The sequence below is a fragment of the Anolis carolinensis genome, unplaced genomic scaffold (assembly GCF_035594765.1).
Source record: "Anolis carolinensis isolate JA03-04 unplaced genomic scaffold, rAnoCar3.1.pri scaffold_7, whole genome shotgun sequence".
In the NCBI taxonomy this organism is placed as follows: Eukaryota; Metazoa; Chordata; class Lepidosauria; order Squamata; family Dactyloidae; genus Anolis; species Anolis carolinensis.
In genome coordinates, this window is record NW_026943818.1 from 16,520,667 (window position 1) to 16,538,139 (window position 17,473).

The 17,473-nt window shown below is 42.8% G+C and overlaps 1 protein-coding gene across 4 annotated transcripts in view; it reads left to right on the forward strand.

The window, feature by feature from the left end:
* Positions 1-17,269, forward strand: part of gtf2ird1 (GTF2I repeat domain containing 1) — a 52,441-nt gene extending 35,172 nt beyond the window's left edge. For 2 of the 4 annotated variants that reach the window (XM_062958969.1, XM_062958968.1), the window contains 11 exons: positions 1,716-1,774; positions 2,570-2,632; positions 2,768-2,851; positions 4,273-4,456; positions 6,205-6,233; positions 7,474-7,521; positions 9,839-9,916; positions 13,488-13,680; positions 13,905-13,942; positions 15,028-15,164; positions 16,983-17,269. In XM_062958969.1, the coding sequence (XP_062815039.1) occupies positions 1,716-1,774; positions 2,570-2,632; positions 2,768-2,851; positions 4,273-4,456; positions 6,205-6,233; positions 7,474-7,521; positions 9,839-9,916; positions 13,488-13,680; positions 13,905-13,942; positions 15,028-15,164; positions 16,983-17,066 (997 nt within the window). In that variant the 3' untranslated portion in view covers positions 17,067-17,269. The remainder of the gene's footprint in view (positions 1-1,715; positions 1,775-2,569; positions 2,633-2,767; positions 2,852-4,272; positions 4,457-6,204; positions 6,234-7,473; positions 7,522-9,838; positions 9,917-13,487; positions 13,681-13,904; positions 13,943-15,027; positions 15,165-16,982) is intronic. The other 2 variants (XM_062958966.1, XM_062958967.1) reach the window with 2 other exon arrangements.
* The last annotated feature ends 204 nt before the right edge of the window (positions 17,270-17,473 follow it).

Here is a 17,473-nt window from a genome sequence, read left to right on the forward strand (position 1 = left end):
GATGGAGTATTTCCTCATTCTTTCCGCACACTGCTGGAGGTTTATTATGGTATCGTAAGTTAGTTAAATTAGCCTACTCACATATAGCGGTACCTAAATTTCCTACTTGATAGACGCAACTGTCTTTCGGGCTGCCGCTTCATCTTCCACTTCTGACACTGAGTCCTTGATGGAGTATTTCCTCATTCTTTCCGCACGCTGCTGGAGGTTTATTATGGTGTCGGAAATTAGTTAAATTAGCCTCCCAGCATATAGCGGTACCTAAATTTCCTACTCGATAGACGCAACTGTCTTTCGGGCTGCCGCTTCATCTTCCACTTCTGACACCGAGTCCTTGATGGAGTACTTCCTTATTCTTCCACGTGCTTCTCAAAGTTTTTATGGTGTGGAAATTAGTTAAATTAGCCTCCCCGCATATAGCGGTACCTAAATTTCCTACTCGACAGACGCAACTGTCTTTCGGGCTGCTGCTTCATCGTCCACTTCTAACACCGAGTCCTTGATGGAGTACTTCCTCATTCTTTCCACACGCTGCTGAAGGTTTTTATGGTGTCGGAAATTAGTTAAATTAGCCTCCCAGTATATAGCGGTGCCTAAATTTCTTACTCGATAGACACAACTGTCTTTCGGGCTGCCGCTTCATCGTCCACTTCTGACACCGAGTCCTTGATGGAGTATTTCCTCATTCTTTCCGCACACTGCTGGAGGTTTATTATGGTATCGTAAGTTAGTTAAATTAGCCTACTCACATATAGCGGTACCTAAATTTCCTACTTGATAGACGCAACTGTCTTTCGGGCTGCCGCTTCATCTTCCACTTCTGACACTGAGTCCTTGATGGAGTATTTCCTCATTCTTTCCGCACGCTGCTGGAGGTTTATTATGGTGTCGGAAATTAGTTAAATTAGCCTCCCCGCATATAGCGGTACCTAAATTTCCTACTCGATAGACGCAACTGTCTTTCGGGCTGCCGCTTCATCTTCCACTTCTGACACCGAGTCCTTGATGGAGTACTTCCTTATTCTTCCACGTGCTTCTCAAAGTTTTTATGGTGTGGAAATTAGTTAAATTAGCCTCCCCGCATATAGCGGTACCTAAATTTCCTACTCGACAGACGCAACTGTCTTTCGGGCTGCTGCTTCATCGTCCACTTCTAACACCGAGTCCTTGATGGAGTACTTCCTCATTCTTTCCACACGCTGCTGAAGGTTTTTATGGTGTCGGAAATTAGTTAAATTAGCCTCCCAGTATATAGCGGTGCCTAAATTTCTTACTCGATAGACACAACTGTCTTTCGGGCTGCCGCTTCATCGTCCACTTCTGACACCGAGTCCTTGATGGAGTATTTCCTCATTCTTTCCGCACACTGCTGGAGGTTTATTATGGTATCGTAAGTTAGTTAAATTAGCCTCCCTGCGTAAAGCGGTACCTAAATTTCCAACTCAACAGACGCAACTGTCTTTCGGGCTGCTGCTTCATCGTCCACTTCTGACACCGAGTCCTTGATGGAGTACTTCCTCATTCTTCCACGTGCTTCTGGAGGTTTTTATGGTGTCGAAAATTAGTTAAATTAGCCTCCCCGCATAAAGCGGTACCTACATTTCCTACTAGACAGATACAACTGTTTTTCGAGCTACTTAGGTCAACAGCAAGCTAGGCTATTAATAGTCGGGAGTTCCTCCCTTTGTTTACATGTCGACGGCCTTCTTTTTCAGGCCGGAACTTCTCACGGAAGGAGTGAAGGAAGAAGCTTCGGACAGCTCAGGAGGAACGGGTAAATAAACAACTATTTACACGGATTTCAAGAGACTTAAAATAAATAGTGACACCTCAAAGGCAGACCCGTTTTTAATCTGGCGTAAGCTTTTTTGTGGAATATTCCCAGGAGGAAACCTTGATTTGCACTGCGCATGTGCTGTAGCATCCTACTAGTTTCAGAGATCGTTTTTCATCCTCGTTTACGTGGTTTGCCGTTTTATTTAAGAGGCTCCATTGCATACAATGGGATTTACGCCTCTGCCAATTTCGGCCTGAAAACCAAACTTAAGGGCACAGGGTATATATCTACTTTATTGTATGTTCAATAATTACCGTCATAATTCATAAAAATGTATTGATTACAACACAAACAGTGAGGAAATGACATTTAGAACCCAGGAACAAAAATTGTGTTACATATTATTATTATTATTATTATTATTATTATTATTATTATTCCTGGACTGGAGGTCCTTTTTTTCAACATGATCCACTATTATCTGCGTTTTGACATATCCATTAGGGTTGTGCAAAATTATCGTAAATTGGATCGAATTCGTTATTTTTTAATCGATTGCACGTGCCTACTGTGTATAAAGAGGCCGTTTCTATTTACACTTTTGAAAGACAAAAAATACAGTAGAGTTCCGTAATACAGTAGAGTTCCTGTTATTCAACATACATGGGTGGGCCGAATGTCGGATAACCGAAATTGTTGGATCATAGGGTGGCCCTATTAAATAGTGTCTGAAAAGTTTAGAAACAAGACACTGAAATTAAATAAGTAACCGTCCATGTCTTGTTTTGCCAGGTAACGAAAGAGACTTTAATAAGCGTCTGAAGGAAGAACCTTTAAAAAGGCCGGGATTCCAAGGTGAGAATTTGGAAACCCTAAATCGAGGCTACTATCATCTCTGTGTCTCCAAGTTCAACTAAGTGCTTTTCTTTTCCTGAAAATCTCACAGGCTGGAATCTCTAATCCCGGCCCTCTTTTCCTCCCTCTTTTTAGAAAATTATGACACTCGACTTTCAAGAATAGATATTGCAAACACACTAAGGGAACAAGTCCAGGACCTGTTCAACAAGAAGTATGGTGAGTATTGTCCAAAGCTTGAGAAAGATACATTTACTAGCGACTGCTCTCAAAACTTGCAGATTTTCATTGAATACTAGAGTTGGAAGGGCTTACAAAGGCTACTCAATTTCATCACCACGTCATAGTCACACCGCCATTTTCCGTGTGATAAAATTGGTATTTCTGCGTTCCTCGTATAATAGTCGCAGAACTGTTTTGAGATTATTCCTCCCTCCTTCCCTTCCTTCCTTCTCCAAAGACAGGGCAGTTTTGAAAAATCGAAACGGAAGTCTCAAAGGTAGGATTTTTTTTCATCGCATAATAGTCGCATCCCTAATCTGTTAAAAAAGGGGACAAAAATGCGACTATTATGCGATGATGGAACTTGGATCTTCCCTCCTTCCTTCTTTCTGCAAAGAACTTCATTCCAGGTTTTGTAAACATCCTATTATGCGATGAAATAATACGGTATCTAGTCCAGAGAACCAAAGATAGGGTTTTTTTCATCATGTAATAGTTGCACCCCTTTTCATACAAAATGGGACTATTATGCGATGAAATAATATTTATTTTCATCACATAATAGTCACACCCCCTTTCCTACAAAATGGGACTATTATGTGATGAAATAATACGGTATCTAGTCCAGAGAATCAAATGTAGTTTTTTTTCATCACATAATAGTCGCACCCCTTTTAATACAAAATGGGACTATTATGCGATGAAATAATATTTATTTTCATCACATAATAGTCACACCCTCTTTCCTACAAAATGGGACTATTATGTGATGAAATAATACGGTATCTAGTCCAGAGAATCAAATGTAGTTTTTTTTCATCACATAATAGTCGCACCCCTTTTAATACAAAATGGGACTATTATGCGATGAAATAATATTTATTTTCATCACATAATAGTCACACCCTCTTTCCTACAAAATGGGACTATTATGTGATGAAATAATACGGTATCTAGTCCAGAGAACCAAAGGTAGGGTTTTTTTCATCATGTAATAGTTGCACCCCTTTTCATACAAAATGGGACTATTATGCGATGAAATAATATTTATTTTCATCACATAATAGTCGCACCCCTACTTTTCATACAAAATGGGACTATTATGCGATGAAATAATATTTATTTTCATCACATAATAGTCACACACCTTTTCCTACAAAATGGGACTATTATGTGATGAAATAATACGGTATCTAGTCCAGAGAATCAAAGGTAGGGTTTTTTCATCATGTAATAGTCGCACCTCTTTTCATACAAAATGGGACTATTATGCGATGAAATAATACGGTATCTAGTCCAGAGAATCAAAGGTAGGGTTTTTTCATCATGTAATAGTCGCACCCCTTCTTTTAATACAAAATGAGACTCGCACTCGGGACCCCCGCACCCAGAGCTGACGCTTGTACCATTCTTTCCAGGCGAGGCTTTGGGCATCAAGTACCCGGTCCAGGTGCCCTACAAGCGCATCAAGAACAACCCGGGGTCCGTCATCATAGACGGGATGCCCCCGGGGATCCCCTTCCGGAAACCTTGCACCTTCGGCTCCCAGAATCTGGAGCGGATCCTCGCCGTCGCCGACAAGATCCGGTTCACCGTCACAAGGTATTTCTCCTCCTCCTCGAGGATCCTTGATTTTTTACTTTTAGTGTAGGAGATCCCTTCTATTTTTGTATAGCATCTATTATTTTATTTTATTTATTTATTTGCAATATTTATATTCTCAAACATTCAATGCCATTAGACATACGACATATATATAGACAGACACAGAGGCAATGTAACATTTTTCCAGCTTCCGGCTTCATGAAGGCATGCTTGATTCCTGCCAGTTGTGACACTGAGTCCTTGATGGAGTACTTCCTCATTCCTTTCCATACACTGCTGGAAGTTTTTTTTTGTTGCAATTTAACATTTTCCAGCTTCTGGCTTCATGAAGGCATGCTTGATTCCGGTCCTTGATGGAGTACTTCCTCATTCCTTTCCATACACTGCTGGAAGTTTTTTTTTTTGGCAATTTAACATTTTCCAGCTTCTGGCTTCATGAAGGCATGCTTGATTCCGGTCCTTGATGGAGTACTTCCTCATTCCTTTCCATACACTGCTGGAAGTTTTTTTTTTTGGCAATTTAACATTTTCCAGCTTCTGGCTTCATGAAGGCATGCTTGATTCCGGTCCTTGATGGAGTACTTCCTCATTCCTTTCCATACACTGCTGGAAGTTTTTTTTTTTGGCAATTTAACATTTTCCAGCTTCTGGCTTCATGAAGGCATGCTTGATTCCGGTCCTTGATAGAGTACTTCCTCATTCCTTTCCATACACTGCTGGAAGTTTTTTTTTTTTATGGTGTCCTAAATTGGTTAAATTAGCCTCCCCGCATAAGCGGTACCTAAGTTTCCTACTTGACAGATGCAACTGTCTTTCGAGCTGCTTAGGTCAACAGTGAGCTAGGCTATTAAATGGTTGGGAGCTCAATCCGACCCGGGATTCGATCCCATAACCTCTCGATCAGTCGTAATTTATTGCAGCTGGCTATCTAACCAGCTGTGCCACAGCCCGGCCCAATTGAACCAATCGTTCCTCCCCCCAAAAAATTTATTTCTATAAAATCGCACAGACCTTGTACTTGGTGGGATGAATCAATGGTTAAATTATGTTGCCCATCCAAATATATATATATATATATATATATATATATATACACACACACACACACACACACACACACACACACACACACATACATGCATTCATACACAGAGCCCTCGGTGGCGCAGCAGGTTAAACCGCTGAGCTACTGAACTTGTTGACCGACCAAAAGGTTGGTGGTTCGAATCCGGGGAGCGGGGTGAGCTCCCGCCGTTAGCTCTAGTTCTGCCAACCGACCCATTCGAAAACATGCCAATGCGAGTAGATCAATAGGTACTGCTCCTATTGGCGGGAAGGTAACGGCGCTCCATGCAGTCGTGCCTATGGCCACATGACCTTGGAGGTGTCTATGGACAACGCCGGCTCTTCGGCTTAGAAATGGAGATGAGCACCAACCCCCAGAGTCCGACCCAAATAGATTTAATGGGGAAAACCATATATATATATATATATATATATATATATATATATATAATATTATATTATTTGGGGCAGACCGCATACTCAATGCAATGAACCAATGGTTGAGCTATGTCCCCCCCCCAAAAAAATATATATATACACATACACACACACATACACATAAACATACATATATATGTATATATATGTTTTTATTATATTACATGAAATTAATGCTGTTCCTATGACGTGCCTCTCCCGCATCCTGTGCGCTTTTATTTCCCTTTCCTTTCCTTCCGCAGACCCTTCCAAGGACTCATCCCTAAACCCGGTAAGTGCCCATGGAAACTATAAATGACTGGAAGACACATAAGGGTGTGGGTGGACTACAAGTCCCATGGTCCTGTCATTCCCCCTCAAAACCCGCCCTTATTGCACGTTGGTCATGATGGTTGTGTCTGCCAAGACTCGGTCCACATCCATCATTGCTGGTGGAAATAGACACAGTTCTTTGTATGTGTGTGGACTACAACTCCCATCATCCTGGGTCAGTTCCCTCACCCCAAGCCCCATCAGTAGTTATAGTTGATCATGTTGGGGTTCACAGCTCTTTCTGGATGTAGGTGGACTACAACTCCCACCATCCTGGGTTATAGTTTGTTATGTTGGGGTAAATTGGGCTTTCTGGATGTGGGTGGACTATAACTCCCACCATCCTGTTATGTTGGGGTCCACCGTGCTTTCTGGGTGTGATTGGACTACAACTCCCACCATCCTGTGTCATGTTCGGGTTCACAGTTCTCTCTGGGTGCGGGTGGACCACAACTCCCATCATCCTGCGCTTTCTAGGTATGGGTGGACTACAACTCCCATCATCCTGCATCACGTTGTGGTTCACAGTGCCCTCTGGGTGTGGGTGGACCACAACTCCCATCATCCTGTGCTTTCTGGGTATGGGTGGACTACAACTCCTGTCATCCTGCATCATGTTGTGGTTCACAGTGCCCTCTGGGTGTGGGTGGACCACAACTCCCATCATCCTGTGCTTTCTGGGTATGGGTGGACTACAACTCCCGTCATCCTGCATCATGTTGTGGTTCACAGTGCCCTCTGGGTGTGGGTGGACTACAGCTCCCATTATGTCGGTGTCCACAGTGCTTTCTGGGTGTGGGTGGACTACACCTCCCATCATCCTGTATCGCGTTGTGGTTCACAGTGCCCTCTGGATGTGGGTGGACTACAACTCCCATCGTCCTGTGTTATGTCGGTGTCCACAGTGCTTTCTGGGTGTGGGTGGACTACAACTCCCATCATCCTGTTTCTCGTTGTGGTTCACAGTGCCCTCTGGTTGTGGGTGGACTACAACTCCCATCGTCCTGTGTTATGTCGGTGTCCACAGTGCTTTCTGGGTGTGGGTGGACTATAATTCCCATCACCTGGGTCCAAGTAGTCCTCCGGAAGCTTTGTTGTTTTTGTGGCTGCGTCAAACTCTGTTGAACGGATTGAGCCTCGATGCCGGCCCCGGGTGCTCACTCGTCCTTCTCTCTCTTCTTTCCCGACACCCGCCGTAGCCCCGAGACGGATCTCCACCTTGGGAAAAGCCTTCGCTGCTCTGAACGGTATGTTGCTCAGAGGATGCGCTGCAGATGGTAGCAGACAAGAAACGCGCCGGGTGTTGGAATCACAACCGTGGAAATCGTGACATAACAACTTCCCCTAAATAGTATTACGTCATGTTGTGCGGGTCTAATTGCCACTCAAAAAGATGTTGGTGCGACTATTATACGAGGAAATACAAGCATTGTATTGTATTATTGAGCTGCCCAAATATTGCAGGGCCTACAGTCGAGCACCGAATGCTTGATGCTCGAGCATCAGTGCTCGGCGCTGGACTGTAGGTCCTGCCAGCCAGAAACATCAAGTTATCATAACATAACGTGGGAAATGTTTATTGAGCTGCCCAAATATTGCAAGGCCTACAGTAAAGTGCTCGGCGCTGGACTGTAGGTCCTGCCAGCCAGAAGCATCAAGTTATCATAAAATAACATGGGACATGTTTATTGAGCTGCCCAAATATTGCAGGGCCTGCAGTCGAGCAGCAAGCGCTTGATGCTCGAGCATCAGTGCTCGGCGCTGGACTGTAGGTCCTGCCAGCCAGAAGCATCAAGTTATCATAAAATAACATGGGACATGTTTATTGAGCTGCCCAAATATTGCAGGGCCTGCAGTCGAGCACCAAGCGCTTGATGCTCGAGCATCAGTGCTCGGCGCTGGACTGTAGGTTCTGCCAGCCAGAAGCATCAAGTTATCATAAAATAACATGGGACATGTTTTGAGCTGCCCAAATATTGCAGGGCCTGCAGTCGAGCACCGAGTGCATGATGCTCGAGCATCAAGTGCTCGGCGCTGGACTGTAGGTCCTGCCAGCCAGAAGCATCAAGTTATCATAAAATAACATGGGACATGTTTATTGAGCTGCCCAAATATTGCAGGGCACCGAGAGATTCCTTTCTTTGTCTGCTACCATCTGCACCGCCGGACTGAGCGTTCGCAGTGCAAGGCTTGGAGAGGACGGCTCGGGGTCAAGGCCCGTTTACAGTATTTATATTTCGCCCTTCTCACCCTAGTATACCATCAAAAAAAAAGTTTAACCTAAAGAAAAAACACTAAAGAGTGAGCTAGTACCCTATTTAAGGTAGCCATTTGGTCGGCTGATTTTTGGTGCTTCGCTGTAGGCCCTGGCTGGCAGGACCTACAGTCCAGCGCCGAGCACTTGATGCTTCTGGCTGGCAGGACCTACAGTCCAGCACCGAGCACTGGCTGGCAGGACCTACAATCCAGCGCCGAGCACTTGATGCTTCTGGCTGGCAGGACCTACAGTCCAGCACCGAGCACTGGCTGGCAGGACCTACAATCCAGCGCCGAGCGCTTGATGCTTCTAGCTGGCAGGATCTACAGTCCAGCGCCGAGCACTTGATGCTTCTCACTGGCAGTTCAGTGCTCAGCGCTTGATGCTTCTCGCTGGCAGGACCTACAGTCCAGCGCCAAACGCTTGATGCTTCTGTCTGGCAGGACCTACAGTCCTGCGCCGAGCACTGGCTGGCAGGACACACAGTCCAGCGCCGAGCACTTGATGCTTCCTGCTGGCAGGACCAACAGTTCAGCGCTGAGCACTTGATGCTTCCTGCTGGCAGGACCAACAGTCCAGCACCGAGCACTTGATGCTTCTGGCTGGCAGGACCTACAGTCCAGCACCGAGCACTTGATGCTTCTGGCTGGCAGGACCTACAGTCCAGCGCTGAGCGCTTGATGCTTTTGACTGGCAGGACCTACAGTCCAGCGCCGAGCACTTGATGCTTCCCGCTGGCAGGACCTACAGTCCAGCACCGAGCACTTGATACTCGAGCATCAAGCCCTCGGTGCTCAACTGTAGGCCCTGCAGTCTGGGCCTTTGAGCCATTGAGCACTCAGCGCTTGTAGGCCCTGCAGTTGAGCACTCGACTGTAGGCCCAGCTCTCAGGACTTACAGCCGAGCGCCGGGCCTGGCGCTTTGCTGCTCAAGCTCCGAATTTTTTTTCCCGGACCTTAGACTATAAAGCCCATTCATATAGGTGCCCGTTTCCGTAAGCGGTGGATGGAAACTGAAACCGGGCCGTACAAATAGTACAAATAGAAACGGGCAGCGATTCCGTACAACTGCACAAGGCTACTATTCACTCGAATCTAATGCTCACCTTTTGGGGCCACAGAACTATTTATTTATTTATTTATTTATTTACGGTATTGATCTTCCGCCCTTCTCGCCCCGAAGGATACCGAGTCCTAGATGGAGTACTTCCTCATTCCTTTCCGCACGCTGCTGAAAGTTTTTTATGGTGTTGTAAATTAAGAGTCGATAACGGGCGATCTGATGGCTCCGGGTGATCTCTTTCCTAGATGAAGACGACGCGAACAGATTGGGCGAGAAGGTGATCCTCCGAGAGCAAGTGAAGGAGCTGTTCAACGAAAAGTATGGTGAGTGGGGCCCGGGCTTTGGGTTCGACAACACGCTCGGTGGATAATGTGAGACGTCACGACTGTAGATCAGGACGGCAGCAAGAATGATCTCTGCTCAAAGATAGAAAGAGGACGACCAAATATCGATCACACTCGTTTTTTGGACTAGAAGACACTAATAATAATAATAATAATAATAATAATAATAATAATAATAATAATAATTGTTATTATTTATTTATTTATTTATTTATTTGCTACATTTATATCCCGCCCTTCTCACCCCGAAGGGGACTCAGAGCGGCTTACAAATTAAATTTACATACAATATGATATTAGTATAGTACAATACTGGTAAAAAATGACTATATTGTACTGTATCAACATATTGTAATATTATTAGTAATGTTACATGTAAAATATGATATATAATTAATATTATAATATTGTATTATTAGTATTATATCGTATTACAATATAATATTATGAATATTATATGTATATACAATATGTTATAATTATTACATATTATTGTAAATTATATTGTATATATATATATTTATTTATATATAAACACACACACACATATATATTATTATTATACCCTATTATTATATTTATTTATTATTTATTTATTTATTACATCACTTCTACCCCGCCCTTCTCACCGATCAGGGGACTCAGGGCGGCTTACAATATAAACATATATATATATATAATCCATCGAGATTAAAAATTACAATAAAATTAAGAATATACATTAAAAATATACATAGTTATACATTTAAATATACATTTAAGGCGCTTTATATTTCTTACCTGCCTCTCCCTAGTGGCTGGAGGCGGGTTACAGAACTATTTATGCATTTATTAACAGTATTTATCTTCCGCCCTTCTCGCCCCGAAGGATACCGAGTCCTAGATGGAGTACTTCCTCATTCCTTTCCGCACACTGCTGTTGTAAATTAGTTAAATTGGCCTCCCCACATAAAGCGGTACCTAAATTTCCTACTCGACAAATGCAACTGTCTTTCGGGCTGCTTAGGTCAACAGCGAGTTAGGCTATTAATAATTAATAGTTACCCTATTAATGGTCAGGAGCTCACCCCGACCCGAGCTTCGATCTCATGACCTCTTGGTCAGTAGTGATTTATTGCTGCTAGCTACTAACCAGCGGCGCCACAGCCCTCCAGGCAGAGGGGGTGTAAAAGGCCTTGCAAACCTCTCACTCCCAAGATTATTATTATTAGTATTATTTTAAACTGTCATGGCTCAAAGAAATATCAATTAATATTACATTAAGTCTTAATGGCTTTTCCGTTTGTCGCCCTCCTGTGGACAGAAGAATATTGCACTTGCCTTGAAAAACCTGATTCTGTGCTCTCTGCTGCCATCAAGTGGTCAGGTTGGAAAGTGCAGCACAAAGGCGCCTTCAACGCAGTTCTCTCTCTGACCATTGGATGGCAGCAGAGAGCAAAGAATCCGAATCTCAAGGCAAGTGCAATATTCTTCTGTCCACAGGAGGGCGACAGACAGACAAGCCATAAGGGTTTAATGGGGATATCATTGATATTTCCTTGATCCAGGGCACTCTTAATTAATATTAATACTAATAATTATACACTTGGGAGTGAGAGGTTTGCAAGGCCTTTCATGCCCTCAGCCCGAGAGTGCCAAACTACAACTCCCTCCATCCCATACAGTCTCTGCAACTTTGCAACAGCTCAATGCTATGGGAACCTGAGATTTTTTTCCAAGGCTTTGTTGAACTAGACCTCCCAGGGTTCTACAGCATGTCATCTGGCAGAGGAGATGCAAGGCCTAGAGAACTATATCTCCCAGTGTGTTGTCGAAGGCTTTCATGGCCGGAATCACTGGGTTGTTCTGTGTTTTCCAAGCTGTATGGCCATGTTCCAGAAGCATTCTCTCCTGACGTTTCGCCCACATCTACGGGGAGAGAGGGCAGTCTAGAAATAAAGTTTTATTATTATTTTATTCTTATTATTTTATTCTTATTGGGAAACTAAGCAAGGGGGGTTTATATCTCCTAGGCTCCCATGGCATTGAGCTGTTGCAGAGTTTGTATGGGATGATGGGAGTTGTAGTTTGGCAGAGGGGGTGAAAGGCCTTGCAAACCTCTCACTCCCAAGATTATTATTAGTAGTATTAGTTTGATTTAAGATTGCCCTGGATCAAGGAAATATCAATTAATATTACATTAAGTCCTAATGGCTTTTCCGTTTGTCGCCCTCGTGTGGACACAAGAATATTGCACTTGCCTTGAGATTCGGATTCTTTGCTCTCTGCTGCCATCAAATGGTCAGGTAGGGAAGTGCAGCCTCAGTGTTATAATTCCCTCCAAAGGATCCCACAATGTAAACAGGCATGGCTTTGGGTCAGGGACTTTCTCTTTGCTGTCTGGGACCCATAGCTCAGTGCTAAAGAATCCTGGGAGTTGTAGTTTTGCAAGGGCTTCTCTCAGTCATGCCGCTGACTCACTCCACTACGACGGTGCAATGGAGGCACGTGTTGGCAGCACTTCCTATTGTTGTGGCTCCGTGCTGTGGGCCCCTGGGATCTGTAGTTGGCTGGGGTCTCACCGCTCTCTGATAAAGGGTGACGCAGTGTGACTCCCACTGGAACTTCTACCGCACATTTCTGTGGAATCCCGGGATCTGTAGTTTGGCAGAGGAGGCAAAAGGCCTTGGAGAACTACACCTCCCAGGCTCCCATAGCTTTGAGTTGTTGCAAAGTTGCAGAGGTTGCATGGGATGGTGGGAGTTGTAGTTTGGCAAGGCACCAGCACTCTTGGGCCGAGGGGGTGAAAGGGTTACCTTTACAAAACACTAACTTTCAAGATTATTAGTCTTAGTATTATTTTAAACTGGCTGCAGTTCTCTATCTGACCATTTGATGGCAGCAGAGAGCTAAGAATCCGAATCTCAAGGCAAGTGCAATATTCTTCTGTCCACAGGAGGGCGACAGACAGAAATGCCATAGGGTTTAATTGGGATATCATTGATATTTCCTTGATCCAGGGCACTCTTAATTAATATTAATACTAATAATTATAAACTTGGGAGTTAGAGGTTTGCAAGGCCTTTCACCCCCTCTGCCAAACTACAACTCCCTCCACCCCATACAAACTCTGCAACAGCTCAATGCCATGGGAGCCTAGGAGATATAAACCCCCCTTGCTTAGTTTCCCAATAAGAATAAAATAATAATAATAAAATAATAATAAAACTTTATTTCTAGACTGCCCTCTCTCCCCAGAGGATGCCTGCCATAGATATGGGCGAAACGTCAGTGCGTCTCCCGCTGGAACTTCTATGGCACATTGCAATGGAATCTCCAGAGTGATTAGTGACATTTTTGTTTTGTTTAGGATGTTGCGGTCTTATTCTAGAACAAGTGTTTTTAACCTTTTGTTGTTTTCTTTTTTCTGTCTTAATGAAAGCATGATGTTTTGGGGAGACGTAGAGTACGCTCCGCATCATGGGTTGTGGTTTTGTTTGTGAAATATGGCGAGAGCATTGTTCTGAATGCTCTCCTGAGACTCTTGGTGTTGTTGTTGTTGTTCTTCCAGGAGACGCTTTGGGGCTGAACCGGCCCGTCCTGGTGCCGTATAAGCTGATCCGGGACAGCCCCGAGGCCCTCGAGGTGCTCGGCCTCCCGGACGAGATCCCGTTCCGGAACCCCAACACCTACGACATCCACCGGCTGGAGAAGATCCTCAAGGCTCGTGACCGCATCCGCATGGTGGTGACGAATCCGCTTCAGTAAGCCCGGCCCTCTCTGGCCTTCCTCCCTGTCCCTTGCGGCCTTTATTCCTTGCGATCCGTAGCTTAAACCTGGGTTAAATCAGAGCTTGCTTGTATTTCATGGCATAATAGTCGCACCACCATCTTTTGGGTGGCAATGATCCCCGCATAACACTATGTAACACAACTTTCTGGAGTAAAAAAAAACTTTCTTCCATTCCTTTATTTCTTTTGCAACGCAGGCCATTTGCCGATCTGGGCGCCGAAGCCAAACAACCAGGTAAACGGAGTGAGTCAATAAGGGGATTTATATATATTTATATACAGTAGAGTCTCACTTATCCAACACTCGCAGAAGGGGAGAAGCTCCCGTTGGGTTTGGTTGCTCAACCAAGTCCAGATGCACCTAAGAGTAGCCTTGCCTAGCTCACATTGGATTAGTTGGCTTGCAAGAAGATCATGGAGGACCTTGTCAAAGTCCAGGGCCAGACCATCTTCATGGCATCCTAATGGTCACTCCTTTCTATGAAGGAGAGGAGGAACCATTGGGGAGAAGCTCCCGTTGGGTTTGGTTGCTCAACCAAGTCCAGATGCACCTAAAAGTAGCCTTGCCTAGCTCACACTGGACTAGTTGGCTTGCAAGAAGGTCATGGAGGACCTTCTCAAAGTCCAGAGCCGGACCCATTGGGGAGAAGCTCCCGTTGGGTTTGGTTGCTCAACCAAGTCCAGATGCACCTAAGAGTAGCCTTGCCTAGCTCACATTGGACAAGTTGGCTTGCAAGAAGGTCATGGAGGACCTTCTCAAAGTCCAGAGCCGGACCCATTGGGGAGAAGCTCCCGTTGGGTTTGGTTGCTCAACCAAGTCCAGATGCACCTAAGAGTAGCCTTGCCTAGCTCACATTGGACAAGTTGGCTTGCAAGAAGGTCATGGAGGACCTTCTCAACGTCCAGAGCCGGACCCATTGGGGAGAAGCTCACGCTGGGTTTGGTTGCTCAACCAAGTCCAGATGCACCTAAGAGTAGCCTTGCCTAGCTCACATTGGATTAGTTGGCTTGCAAGATCATGGAGGACCTTGTCAAAGTCCAGGGCCAGACCATCTTCATGGCATCCTAATGGTCACTCCTTTCTATGACGAAGAGGAGGAACCATTGGGGAGAAGCTCCCGTTGGGTTTGGTTGCTCAACCAAGTCCAGATGCACCTAAGAGTAGCCTTGCCTAGCCGAAATCAAGATCTACTCCACCCACAGCCTTTCTTGCATCTACCAAGCTTGTAGAGATGAGTCCATCAGGACCTGTTTTTGGGGACGTGGTGGTGAGAGGAACGTCAACAGAGGCCCGTTCCGATTCTTGCTTCTGTCTCCTAGAAAGCGAGGGCACGGTCCCCAAGCGGAAGCGGAAGCGCATCTCCGAAGGGAACTCCGTCTCCTCCTCGTCCTCCTCGTCCTCCTCCTCCTCTTCCCACCTGGAGACCACGTCAAACAACAACCAGTTTTCCCTGATGGTAAGTCATTATCCTCCTCACCGTAGTCAATTTCACAATAATTCCAATAAAATTTCATTACTTGAAGCATCAGTAGGTTATATGTTCTTGAATATTTACCATATTTTTTTTTAAAAAAACTAGTCCTGTAAGTGGAAAAGGAGGTTCAATAAAAATATGGTATTATCAATTAATAATTGATAATAATAATAATAATACTTCATGTGTATCCTATCTACCTTCCCATAGGGACTCAGGTCGGCTTCCAACATAGTAACAGGCAAATATTCAATGCCTAGATAAACAATGCAAAGCTATATAATTATATATACTAATTTATATATACTAATTTCACATAATTATATTTATTAATTTCACATATGCATTTCCCCCTGAAACATTTGCAAATCCTCTCTGTAGATGTGCATTTCCCCTGCAATATTTGCAAGCCTTATATATCTATATTCATATCTAGATATGTCTATATATATATTTGTGTGTGCATTTACCCCGTAATATTTGAAAGGCTTTTTCTGCCTACCTTTCTTCTAGCATATTATATTCTATTTTCCCACCTCCCTTTCTTCCACATTATTATTATTATTATTATTATGATTAATGGCCTTTTCCGCCTGTCTTCCACCATATTATAATTATTATTAATCGCCTTTTCTGCCAGCTTGTCTTCAACCATATTATATTATTACTATTACTAATGGCTTTTTCTGGCTTTTTTCCACCATATTATTACTGGATGATGATGATGATTATTATTATTATTCCACCATATTGTACTATTATTATCATTATTATTATTAATGGCCTTTTCCCCTTGCCTTTCTTGCACCATATTATATTATCAACATTTTTATTATTAATGGCTTTTTCTGTCTGCCTTTCTTCCACCATGTTATTATTATTAATACTATTACTAATGGTGTTTTCTGCCTGCCTTTCTTCCACCATATTATTACTATATAATGATTATGATTATTCCACCATATTACATTATTATTATTATTATTATTATTATTAATGGCCTTTTCCACTTGCCTTTCTTGCACCATATTATTATATTATCAACATTTTTATTATTTATGGCTTTTTCCGTCTGCCTTTCTTCCACTATATTTATTATTATTATTACTAATGGTGTTTTCTGCCTGCCTTTCTTCCACCATATTATTACTATATAATGATTATGATTATTCCACCATATTACATTATTATTATTATTATTAATGGCCTTTTCCACTTGCCTTTCTTGCACCATATTATTATATTATCAACATTTTTATTATTTATGGCTTTTTCTGTCTGCCTTTCTTCCACTATATTATTTATTATTATTATTACTAACGGTGTTTTCTGCCTTTCTTCCACCATATTATTACTATATAATGATTATGATTATTCCACCATATTACATTATTATTATTATTATTATTATTATTATTATTAATGGCCTTTTCTGCGTATCTTTCTTCCACCATATTATTACTTTATGATGATGATGATGATTATTCCACCAGATTACATTATTATTATTATTATTAATGGCCTTTTCTGCGTATCTTTCTTCCACCATATTATTACTTTATGATGATTATTATTATTATTCCACCAGATTACATTATTATTATTATTATTATTAATGGCCTTTTCTGCGTATCTTTCTTCCACCATATTATTATTATTATCATTATTATAAGTGGCCTTTTCCGCCTCCCTTTCTTCCACCATATTATTATTATTATTATTATTATTATTATTATTATTATTATTATTATTATTTACTATTATTAATTACTATTATTAATTCCCTTTCTCCTTGGGCAGCAGTGGCCCATGTACATGCTGGACTACGGCGGCCTCAACGTTCCGGTTCCGGGAGCCATGAATTATTCGGACCTCAGTTTCTGAACCAGAACCTCCGAACAGAAAACAAAACAAAACAAAACAAATAATGAACGGCGTGTAATATTCGTTTGTACAAAGTGTATATTATTCCAATATGTATTGATGCCTTTTAGTTTTTCCAATGATTTTTACACTATATTCCTGCCGCCAGGGCCTTTTTAAATAAAAAAAGAATAAGAAGGGTTGCCTTGCTCTGAAAAATCAAACCGTTTCCTGTGTTTTTTTTTCCTCTCGAAAGGAACATTTTGTAATAAACAAAACATCCTAAAAGCACCTTTTAAATACAGTAGAGTCTCACTTATCCAACGTTCTGGATTATCCAACGCATTTTTGTAGTCAATGTTTTCAATACATTGTGATATTTTGGTGCTAAATTCGTAAATACAGTAATTACTACATAGCATTACTGC